Below are 12169 nucleotides of genomic sequence, written 5' to 3' on the forward strand. Positions count from 1 at the left end.
TCTTAGGGCTTTCAGAGTTGCCTTCCTAAAATAGGTCAGATGACACCACCCTCTCTCACTCAACAACATTTAGTGGCTCCCCATTGCCCACAGAATACGTATCTTTCACATGTCCCTCTCTGGTTTTTGTCCTGCTTCCCTTCCCAGCCTTAGCCCCTGCCACCAGAATTTCTAATAACAGTCATCCTTTCACTGATCTAAACTTTAGTGCCTGTCTTTTCCTCAGCCTGAATACCCTGATCTCCACTCACCATTCTTGAAGGCCCAGCTCAAATGCCATCCTGTCCACAGAGAAGTCCTTGAGGGCCCACAGTTGGAATGACTCATCCACCCTTTGTGCTCCTTCACTTCTTTCTGATTTAACACCTCTATTCCACCACTCCCTCACTCTGCTTTCTTAGTAGACTATGCACCTGACAGGTGTTGGCTTAAAGCAGTGGTTCTCAACTTTCCTAATGCCGCGACCCTTTAATACAGTTCCTCATGTTGTGGTGACCCCCAACCATAAAATTATTTTCATTGCTACTTCATAACTGTAATTTTGCTACTGTTATGAATCATAATGTAAATATCTGATATGCAGGATGTATTTTCATTGTTACAAATTGAACATAATTAAAGCATAGTGATTAATCACAAAAACAATATGTAATTATATATGTGTTTTCCGATGGTCTTAGGTGACCCCTGTGAAAGGGTCGTTCGACCCCCAAAGGGGTCGCGACCCACAGGTTGAGAGCCGCTGGCTTAAAGGAATGCAGGTTGGTAAAAAGGAGGCAGGGACTGGCCTTACAGTTCCTCTCAGTCCTCACAGCACTTCTGCATTTAGCAGAGCAGACTCTAGGTCTAGTTTAAATAAAATGAAAAGCAGGACAAGCTGGCACGCTCCTCCCCCCATTTCTTTATTCCAGAGAAAATGTGGTTGCCCAGAGCCCCATGCTCCCATGGCCTCTCCACGTGTGGCTGGCGGTCCTAGGGAAACCCATGCTTCCTTTTTCCCTCTGCTCCGTCTTTGTTCTTCAGTGACCAAACCTGGAGTTCCTCCTGTCTGTCTCCCACCCAGAAACTGGGGGATCTCAGGGACCCACATTCCCACATCCCCAGGCAGCTTCCTAGCTGTCTCATTCTGTGCAGCCCGGCTTATCTCAAGGCCCAGGTGCATGGGCAGGGTCTCGGGGAGCCCAGCTTGGCTCACTCACCCACTGTCCCTCAGTTCTTAGGGCTGATGCCTGTCTCCCACCAGCAGCCCTCTCCACCAGGAGACCCTGTGGCTGGAATGGAGCCCTAGGGACACCTGTCCTCCTTCCACCACAGGCGTGGCAGCCAGCCTCTTCCTTCCCTTGACAGCAGAGCTGGATCTCCTCAGGACCCCCCTGGGCACCCACACCTCTGCCCATACCTCATTCTCCTCCTCCTGTGCCAGCCGCTCCTCAATAAGCGCTGTGGCGCTCTGTAGCGCCTCGGAGCCCGCCATGGTGCTGTCCATGCCCGCTTCTGCAGGCCAAAGAGCCACGGGGGCTTTATAGACCAGGGCACCCCACCCCCCCTTGCTGGGCGCCTTTGCCATGAGCTCACCAGCTCAATTCTCCACCTGCCCCCCCGCCCCCTGGCCCCCGTCACCTTCACCCCGGGTAGCCGGAGAGAGCAGAGGAGAGGCAAGGACAGTTGCCCCCCACATCCCCTGGCCTATTAGAGCTGGAGGGCACAGTACCCCAAGAGCAGGGGCTGCAGGAAGGAGCCTGCCCAGCCTTTGCCATGAGTGCTTAGGCCCAGCTGGTCCTTAGCCAGGGCAGCTGGGCTGCAGGAAGGACCCACTGGCTGCCTCTAGCCCTGATGGCAGTGCCACCTGCTGGACGCCTGAAAACTGTGCCCAGCCAGGGCTAATCAGGGGGCCTGAAAGCCAAAGTGGGGACCCAAGACAGTCCCGTGTCCTGGGCTGTCCTGTATACAGGCCCCGCTGGCTCTGGAAAGGGGCAGGGGCTCCCTCCCAGCTGAAGTGCCCGGTGGCTGGTGGGGGTCAGGGCGGCTGCCTCCCGCTTTGTGCACAGTTCATGCAGACTTTTGCGTCTCTGGGGTCCCACAGCGCCCCCTAGCAGAGCATCCCTGCATTTGGCTTTATGTCCATTCGTTCCTGATCTGTTTCAGGGGCCTCTGCAGGAGGTATAGAGTCTTCCTTCAATAGGAGTCTCAGGAAGCCAGTGGAAGGGCCAGAGTACATTGCCAAGCTCAGATGACGACACCAGCTCGGACTGACCGTCCTTTTCTCCTGTTTCCCTGTCAGGCCTCCCTGACTGGGGACAGCCATGCTCACTGAGAAAGACAAATACTCCCAACTGGAGAAGCAGCAGGCCTGTACCTGCTCAGTCCCACGTTTAACTGCCAGTGAACCGTGGACACCACAGCTCTGCGGTTCTGTAACATTCGCGTGGCCTGTCCTTAGCTAGACCACCTTCTCCAAGATTGCCCTCTCTGCTCACATGCACACTTTCCCCCAGGGAAGCACAGGAACAGCTCCCTTTTTTATCTGGTCCCTTTGCTGGCAAGCCAACACATGCTCTAAGTTTGTCAGAAATTTTGCTTTAACATCAGCAAGTGAGCAGTGTCTCCAGGATCTGCACACACCTTAGTCCTGAGGGTCTGGCTCAGGGGCTGGAGCCAGAAGCCAGCACCCTCCTGCTGCAGGAACAGACCAGCAGGTAACTAACACCGCCTTCCTGAGATGCTGCCTTCTTCACATCTGTTAGCCCATTTACTCCTCTCAGCAACTGAGGGAGGAGACAGGGCAGGTGGTATCACATCCACTTGAAAGACAAGCAAAGTGGATTCAGAGGTTAAGTGGCTTTTCCTGAAGACCCCTAAGAACACAGGGCCCAGACACTAGTGTTCAAAGCTTGCTCCATTGTACTCTCTGCTGCACCCAGAGCAGCTGGGAGGCCGGGCACCCACCTTCTCCCACACCAGAACCGGTTCCCAGGCTCCACAGAGCTGCAGGGGAACCCAAAGTCATAGCCAGGCAAGAGAGAAGGAAGGAGCAAAAGGCTTTATTGATAAATATGCAGATATGTCTGTACACAGGGACCTGCTGTGGGGCCATGACTGGCTGCAGGCACCCCATGTTTGGGTTACAGCCAGGAGATGGCCCTGTGCAGACCCCTGCCACAGCAGCCCAGCTGTCCGGCCAACCGCCTCATCTCTGCCAATTGTGCTGGGGGCAGGGAGAGGCAAAGGTTGGCCTCAGGCTCCCAGCTCCTGGGGCTCATGAGCAGTCCCCTCCCCTCCAGGGCACTGGCATTGTGCCCAGGGCAGAGTCAGGGGGTAGGGGGAGGGGAGGGAGACAGCAGCTGCTTCAGACCCTGAGCAGAAAACCGAGTGAGCACAGCTGGAAGCACCAGATGACAGATCTGGGCTTCAGGGGCCTCCAGCTGGCCCTCATGGCTCGAACCTGCTGTGGGAGACAGGCAGGGTGGGGGGCCCCAGTTTTCCTTTTCTCTGACAAGGTTGGCAAGGCCTGTGTGGCAGCACTGCTTCCTGGGTGCTGGGCACTGGTGGCCCACGGTGGCCCTGGGAGGCAGGGTCCCTTTACGGCTCGCCCAGCAGCCAAACAGCAGGGAGGCACCCCTGAAGAAAACATCAGCACTCTAAGGCAGCAGCAGGGAGGGGCCTGGTGCTCCAGCCCAGGGGCCTCTCAGCCCCGCAGAGGCCCTCCCTGGCCTCTCTGCCCAGGGGTCCGTAGGCTCCTCAGTCCTGGGGTGGTGGGGGCTGGTTGATGATGACCTGGATGACAAAATCTTTCTGGATCTTGGTTTCCTGGAGCCGTGTGCGGTCTGTGAGCAGCTTCCCAGAGAAGAACCATCGCTGCCAGGACGGCTCGATGCCCTCCTGGGCGTGCAGCTGCCTCTTGAGCTGCCCCACTGTGTCGGGCAGGCTGGCACTGAGCCTCACGTCCTTGCCCGTGGAGAGGCGCACCTTCAGCGGGAACTCACGACGGACGCTGGGTGTGGGCTCTGGGGGCTCCACACTCTCCTCCTCAGTGTGTTCCAGCAGCAGGTTCACGGGTGGCGACAGGCAGTAGATGGGCAGCTGGTAGCGATTGCCCAGCTCATCGTAGCATTCGCAGAGAGTGCCTGTGGGAAAGACAGGGCTATCAGAGTCAGCTTGGGGGCTGAATTATATCCCCACAAAAAATCCCTATGTTAAAGTTCTAAACCCAATGTATTTGGAAATAGGGGCCTATATGAGAGTAATTAAAGTGAAATGAGATCATTTGGGTGGGATCCTGATCTGGCAGAATTAGTGTCATTATAAGAGACACAAGAATGCTCCCGCCCTCTCTCTACCATGTAAGGACAATGCAAGCAGGCGGCCGTCTACCAGCCAGGGAGAGAGCTCTTGCCTAAAACTGATTCCAGCTGGCACCTTGGTCTTGAGCTTCCCAGCCTCAAGAACTGTGAGAAATAAATTTGTTGTTTAATAAGCCATCCAGTCTGTGGTATTTTGTTATAGCAGGCCAAGCAGACTAATACACCTGTCATGGCCACCCACAGTCCCAAACCCACCCTTCAGTCATGTGTCCCTGGGTGAGCTTGGAGGAGCTCCAGGTGGAGTCAGGAAGACCTGGGCTGACATTCTGTCTCTACCAGATACTGGTTTGTACAACCCTGGCAAATTATTTAATTTTCCATTTGTTTATTCAACAACATTGCTGAGCATATGTGCTGGGTGCTGGGTTTATAAGAATGAATGAAACAGCACAGGCCCTGCTCTTCATGTCTTGACTTGGGTGGTGTGGGGTGTTATACCTAATGAGTCTCAATTTCCTTGCTTATACAATGTACTGCATGTAGAAATATATTTACTATGCCCTGAGCACCTACTAAGTGCTAGGACTAGACTAAATGATGTTAGGGTAGCTCACTGAATCCTAACAACCGGCCTATGAAGTAGATATCCCCATTAAAGTCACTGAGGCTTTAAATTGGAGAAGCTCCTAGCTCAAGGTCACAAAGCAGGGGAACGCTCATGTTAAACCTAGGTCTAAGACTCTATAGAGTTCTACCGTTACCCCCTCTTTACACAGTCCCACAGGCTGTTATGAATGTAAATGAGATAACGCAGAAGCTTCTAGTTCAGTGCTCAGCACGTAAGTACCCAACAGAAGGTTGGTCCCTTAGGTGTTCTGGGATCTCAAAGCACCTGAGTAACCCTTAGCCTGCTCTCATCACACTGCTTTGAGGTTTGCTGGTGCCTTTCCACTCCCTCACTGGGCAAACAGGGACTGTGTCTCATTTTTCTTTGTGCCCTCACTCCTGGTCCTGCTCATAGGACTGCTGAATGAACAAGTGGATAGCCACACCCGCCACCCACCAGCTTGGATAGCAACTCCTAGTGTGGCTGACCACAGACTCTCCTCTACCATAAACAGCAATGATGGCCCCGCCTCCAGTGGGGACCAAGCCCCAACCCTGCCGCTCACCATGTGGCAGGGTGATGCTGGCTCCATCCAGGATGGCCTGAGCCAGCTCATGGTCGTTGGCCTCAGCCGCATAGGCGGCAGCCTTGAGGGCGTCCCAGATCTCCTTGCGGCCCTCGAAGGCAGGTGCTGTGTCCCAGAACTCATCCCGCTTGCTCCGCAGCTGCCCGTCCGTCATGGGGTAGTCGCTCTTCCACTTCAGCCGCTCCTTCTTCAGGGGCTCATTGCGTCCTAGGCAGGACAGAGGGGGAGGCTCAGCACCTCTAAAGCCAGGGCTGCCCAGCCCCCTCATCCCCAGGCCAGGACCAGGACCCACTGCCCAGCCCACCCTACCCCATTGCAGTGGCTCCTAAGTATTTAGTCTTTGGACCTATCCTTGGAGTCAGGGAAGAGTCTGGAAACTGCACACACCCAACCTGGGGACATAAAGTACTTCTATCAGCAAGCATATACTGTTCTTATTGTTACTGCTGTCATGTAACTGATTATAAAGTAGTACAGAGAGGTTGTTGTTTGTCTAAGGCCACGCAGGTACCAATTTAACCAAGACTTTCTGACTCCAAGGCCACCCTTTGACCATGCTTATTCCATTCTGCCATTGCAGAAAAAGATTCCTCAAGAATTCCACCATTCAGAAATGACCACTGTTGACATCTGGACATATTTCCATCCAGCTTCCTTTTCTCCATTTTTCTCAATATAGTTGAGTCCATATTATTAAATATTTTATATTCTTTGTTATACATAGGATTTAAAATGTTCTCTTGGCAATATACAACTTTCTGTTTATTTCACATTTATATTACTGTCAATGTACTAGTTGTATCAGTTAATAATGCGGATTTTTTCACTAGATGGAGTTACACATATATTGATATACATGTGATTTTATATGTATGCTATTTTGTTGTATTAACAACAAGCTTCAAAACTTCATATATCAAATTTGCTGAAGGTGTTAACATCATAGATATTTTTACTTACTTAAAAATGTCAAATTTCGTGCCAAAAAAAAAGCACTTGCGGGAAGTTATAATTCATTACTTTATTTCGAAGAAAAGTGCTGCTGAATACTTCGGGAAGCTTATGGTGACCATGCTCCATCTCAAGATACTTGTGAACGCTGGTTTAAACACTTTAAAAGTGATGATTTCGATGTGAAAGACAAAGAATGTCCAGGTCAACCGAAAAAGTTTGAAGACCAACAATTACAAGCATTATTGGATGAAGATGCGTGTCAAACTCAAAAACAACTTGCAGAAAGATTAAACGTTGCTCAGCAAACAATTGCCGATCGTTTACAAGCAATGGGAAAGATTTTAAAGGAAGGAAAATGGGTGCCACATCAACTGAACGAAAGACAAATAAATGGAAAACCGAAAAGTCATCAGTAAAATGTTGCTTCAATGGCACGAAAGAAAGTCTTTTCAAATTGTGACTGGCGATGAAAAGTGGATTTATTTTGAGAATCTCAAATGCGCAAAATCATGGGTTGATCCAGGTCAACCATCAACATCGACTGCAAGGCCAAATTGCTTTAGAAAGAAGACAATGCTCTGCGTTTGGTGGGATCAGGAAGGTGTGGTATATTATGAGCTTCTAAAACCAGGTGAAACTGTTAATACTGATCACTACTGACAAGAAATAATTAATTTGAACCACACTTTGATCGTGAAATGACCAGAATGTTCCAGAAGACACAGCAAAGTAATTTTGCTTCATGATGACGCACCATCACACACTTCAAAACCAGTTAAAGACACGTTAAAAGATCTTGCCTGGGAAGTATTAACCCACCCGCCGTATTCATCAGACCTTGCTCCTTCAGCTTACATTCCGATCGATGGCACACGCACTTTCTGAGCAGCACTTCAAAACGTACCAAGAAGTGGAAAATTGGGTCTCTGAATGGTTTGCCTCAAACAAGAAAAGTTCTATTGGGACGGTATCCACAAATTACCTGAAAGATGGGGGAAATGTCTAGCTAGCGATGGACATTACTTTGAATAAAGCACTTTTGGTGTTTCTCTTGAAATTATCGTGTTTTCTTTGATTACAAAATCTGATATTATTAACCAGTACACCTAGTATATTCCCATGATTTAAATTATACACAATTTTAATGACTTGTTATTCATGTTCCACCATATAGTTACAAAGAATATTTTTTAACATAATCATAACCAATGAACCCAAGAATCCTGCAGCATCTGAAGAAGCAATTCTGTTACATGTCGTTTTTCTTGTCACTTGGCCCCAACTGGCCTCCCAGACAACTCCCGACCACAGTCAGGGCTGAGCAGGAGCACCTCTCACAGGCTTTCGGAGGCTGTTATCCCAAAGCTGAAGGCAGAAGTAGCCACAAGAGCGAGGTCTAAAGTTCTTGGCTCCCGACCTAGCTGGTTTGGCTCAGTGGAAAGAGCGCTGGCTGGGGACCGAAGGGTCTTGGGTTCAATTCCAGTCAAAGGCATGTACCTCAGGTGTGGCTCGATCCCCAGCCCTGATCGGGGCATGTGCGAAGGCAACAATCGATGTATCTCTCTCACATCAATGTTTCTCTCTCTGTCTCTCTCTCTCTCTTTCTTGTTCTCCCTTCCACTCTCTAAAAATCAAAAGAAAAATGTCCTCAGGTGAGGATTAATAAAGTACTTGTCTCCCACTCTAAGTCAGATCCTGCAAGAGAGAGACTGGACTAGATCTGGGGGCTACCGCTAGGCTATCCCCACTGGCCGGGGCAGGAAACGGGGGCTCTTCAGGGGAAGAGAATGACTTTCACTGTCTACCAACTGTGTGAAAGAACCCCATGTAAGCACTTTATTTATGTACATTATCCCATTTCATCCTTGCAATTGCCTCAGGTGGAGGTGTTATTGCTATTTCACAGATGATGGGACAGGCAGAGAGACTAAATGACTTGCCCGAGGTCACACAGTAAGTGACAGAGTGAGGGTTTCACCTCAGGTTAGACTGAATCCACAAAGGTCGGTTTGCGGATAGCTTTGCAGGCAGAAAACTCTTGACCAGACTTTTAATTTAAAGTGTCCCTGGGTTAGCAGAAGGAAATGCAAATCTTCTTTGTAGAAAAACAGCCTCAAACCAGGCCTCAAATACTTCCCGAGATAAAGTTCCAAGGAAAAGAAATAATAAGGTCATAGTTTATTGGTGTTTTTTTTTTAAATCAAAACATACAAGGAAATAAGGCAATATGAGACAGAGCCAGCACAAATAGCAAACAGAAGAATCAGACTCAAAAAATTTCAGATATGGGATTTATCAAACACAGATTATGAAATACTGAGTTTAAGAAATAAGAGACTCTTGAAAATATGAACAGGGAAAAGGAGATTATAAAGAATGACCAAGCAGGAATTAAAAGAACCATATAGACTTCTAGAAATGAAAAATATAATAACTGAAACTTTCTTTTTTAATCCTCACCCAATTAAATTGTCTTTTAGTGAGAGAGGAAGGAGAAGAGAGAGAGAGAAGGGGGGGGGAGAGAGAGAGAGAGAGAGAAAGGGAGAGGGAGAGAGGAAAACATGGATCGGTTGTTTCCCACATTCACCCTGATTGGGGATCAAACCCACAACCTTTTGGTGTACAGGATGATGCTCCAACCAACTGAGCCACCCCACCAGGGTAGATGGTCTTTTTTAAAAAAAACAAAAACAACAACAATACTTTCTTTGTTGTTGTTGTTTTTAATATATATATTTTGTTATTGATTTCAGAGAGGAAGGGAGAGGGGGAGATAGAAATGTCAATGATGAGAGAGAATCATTGATTGGCTGCCTCCTGCACGCCCCTACTGGGGATTGAGCCCGAAACCTGGGCATGTGCCCTTAATCAGAATCGAACCCAGGACCCTTCAGTCTACAGGCCGATGCTCTATCCACTGAACCAAACTGGCCAGGGCTCTGACATTTTTAAAACAGAATTTCCAGGAGGATACAATAGGAAGAATGGGGATGAAGCAATATGCAACAAGATCATAAAGGTGTCCCATTTTCCTCCAAACTGATCTATATATTAATGAGATTCCAATAAAATTCCTAACTGGGAGGTGTTATTGTTTTTTCAAGGAACTTGGCAAGCTGATTCTAAAATTTATACAGAAGAACAATGATACTCTTAGAGAAAAATAAGGTGGGAAAACTTGCACTACAATTATTGACAGTAATTGTAAAGCTATAGTGAGTGTAGCACTGGAACAAGAATAAATGGGCCAGTGGAATGCAATAGAGAGCCCAGAAATAGACCAGGCATATACAGAAATATGCTTCAAGTAAGAAGGAACATTGCAGATAGGGCATATGCATGCATGTATGTGTTTGTGATAGATGTGAAATATTATTAGAAATATATATATTGGCTCTGCCCCCCGTTCCTGTTAGTATTTTGTCTTTGACCCGGTTCCTGACACTGAACTCCTAAAACCCTCATAATTTCCTGAGTGATAGGAATGTCTGATACAGACCTCCTAAATTGCTTGGAATTTCCTAGGTGACACAGTGTCTTTTTTTTTTTAATTGATTTTGGAGAGAGGAAGGGAAAGGGAGAGAGAGATAGTAACATCAATGATGAGAGAGAATCATCGATCGGCACCTCCTGCATGGCCCCTACTGGGGATCCAGCCCACAACCTGGGCATGTGCCCTGACTAGGAATTGAACCATGACCTCTTGGTTCATGGGTCAATGCTCAACCACTGAGCACACCGGCCAGATAAGTGTCTTTTGTTTTAATGAGAAAACTCTTGGTGGGATCCTGGATGAGGGCTGGTCACCAGAAAGATCAAGCCATGATAAGCTTGGAATTTTCAGCCATGCCTTCCATTCTCTGGAGCAGGGAGAGGGGTTGTAAATTGAGTTAATAATTGGTCGTGCCTAAGTGGTGAAGCCTCCATAAAAATCCCCGAAGTATGGGCTTTGGAGAGCTTCCATGTTAGTGAACACATCCATGTGATGGGAGGGTGGCACACCCCCAGTCCAGGGACCAGAAGTTCCTATGCTGGAGACCCTTCCAAACCTCACCCTCTGCATCTCTTTACCTGGCTGTTCATTTGTATCCTTTAAAATACCCTTTGTAATAAATTGACAACAGTAAGTAAACTGTTTTTCCTGGGTTCTGAGAGTCGCTCTAGCAAATTATCAAACCAAAGGAGGGGGTTATGGGAACTTCTAATATGTAGCCAAGTTGAAAAAAAGTTGTGGGCAACCTGAAGTGGGGGGGACTGAGCCCTTCACCTGTGGGGTCTGTGCTAATTCTGGATAGTAAGAGAATTGAGAATTGTAGGACACCAGTTGGTAGCCACAGAGAATTGGAGAATTGCTTGGTGTGGAAAAACACCCACAAAAACTAGCATCAGAAGTATTCTGTGTAAGCAGCAGAGGAAAAACATGAAAGAGTTTTCTTAACATGGACTATTGATGGTGTTGAGACTAAGGGTCTCCATATAGGAACACATTAAACAAGATCCCTACCTCACACCAACCATAAAAATCAAAGCCAGATCAAATAAAAGGTTTAAGTGTAAAAGACAGAGAAGTGGCACTGGTGAAACAGAAGATTAGTTTTGTCCACGTATTTTTTTTTGAGGGGGGGGGAGTTTGGCCCAAAGGTGTTTCTGCCTGGATCCTTCTTCATGATTTATGACTCCTTCTTTCTTTGGTCCTTTCATATTGATGACTCCCTAACAAGAGTTTTGATCCAGCAGGATTCACAGTCGTTGTTCAGTGACACCTTCAGGGACCTCTGGGGTGTGGTATGTCTGCCCCTCCACTCAATGACCCCAACCTCGGGGGCTTATTAACTTCTTGAGTTGACTTGTATTGCTTCCTTCCTCTGTGCCAGAGGTCACTTCTTACTGGTTTCCATCTATGTCTATCTGCTGCTCCTATGGAAAGAGGTTAAATCCAGCTAATGAGCCACTCCTGATCTGCTGAGGGTTTAGGAAGCTTGTCGGCACTGTGAGGTCAAGGGCACCCAGTTCTCTTCTTCCACAGTGAGACGAAGCTGAGCCACCTGGTCATGCGTGAAACACCAGGCACCTGGAGACAGTCCTTTTTGTTTGCTCAAGCTCCAATAAATCTTACCACTACACCTCAAAAAAAAAAAAAAAGCAGCCAATTCTAAGAAACATGCTTTCTAAAGAAGACACTAGGCTTTGGGGCATCTGTTCTTCCTTCTTAGATCCCACCCCCTTTAATGGTCACAGTTTGGTTCTGTTCCTAACAATTATGTTGCTGGACTGATGACTCCAGGACACCAGAAGTGTACTGTGTATTATGCATGCATCGCGCTCTCTTTTTAAAATAAACACAGCCCCGTGGAGTCACCTTTCAAAGTCATCATCTCAGGAGGCCATGGATACCTTAGGATGCTTTGCTTGAATATCTGGCCTTCAGGGTCCCCTCCTCTCCACATCGACAGCAGCACCCTTTCCTGTCATAGACACACTTCTCACCCATGGATGGACACAATGCCTCTCCAAGTATTACAGCATCTGCTGCTACCCAGGATACAATGGTTTAAAAGTCCCTCATCCTGCACTCTGGTCTTTTTAGGCTGAAAGCACCAGAAAATATTAGAATGGGGTGGTGATGGCGGGAAGGGGGAGAGGTTGATGCCAAGAAAAGGGCAGCAGGCCTTTGCCAGTGTGGTTGGGCATCATCCTGTGCACCGGGATGGGGGGGGGGGG

The 12169-nt window shown here is 48.1% G+C and overlaps 2 protein-coding genes across 3 annotated transcripts in view; both read right to left on the reverse strand.

Moving 5' to 3' along the window:
* Nucleotides 1–12169, reverse strand: part of ANKRD2 (ankyrin repeat domain 2 (stretch responsive muscle)) — an 86654-nt gene that overhangs the window by 8164 nt on the left and 66321 nt on the right. The window contains exon 1 of one of the 2 annotated variants that reach the window (XM_005885404.2): nucleotides 1400–1774. The exons of the other annotated variant lie outside the window; for it this stretch is intronic. Within the exon in view, the coding sequence (XP_005885466.1) occupies nucleotides 1400–1567 (168 nt within the window). The 5' untranslated portion in view covers nucleotides 1568–1774. Of the gene's footprint in view, nucleotides 1–1399; nucleotides 1775–12169 lie in introns of those variants that run through there. 2 annotated transcript variants of the gene reach the window in all.
* Nucleotides 3022–12169, reverse strand: part of UBTD1 (ubiquitin domain containing 1) — a 75469-nt gene continuing 66321 nt past the window's right edge. The window contains exons 3-4 of the mRNA XM_005885409.2: nucleotides 5474–5701; nucleotides 3022–4124 (exon numbers count right to left, since the gene is read on the reverse strand). Of these exons, the coding sequence (XP_005885471.1) occupies nucleotides 3739–4124; nucleotides 5474–5701 (614 nt within the window). The 3' untranslated portion in view covers nucleotides 3022–3738. The remainder of the gene's footprint in view (nucleotides 4125–5473; nucleotides 5702–12169) is intronic.

Source organism: Myotis brandtii, unplaced genomic scaffold (assembly GCF_000412655.1).
Source record: "Myotis brandtii unplaced genomic scaffold, ASM41265v1 scaffold902, whole genome shotgun sequence".
NCBI classification, from domain to species: domain Eukaryota; kingdom Metazoa; phylum Chordata; class Mammalia; order Chiroptera; family Vespertilionidae; genus Myotis; species Myotis brandtii.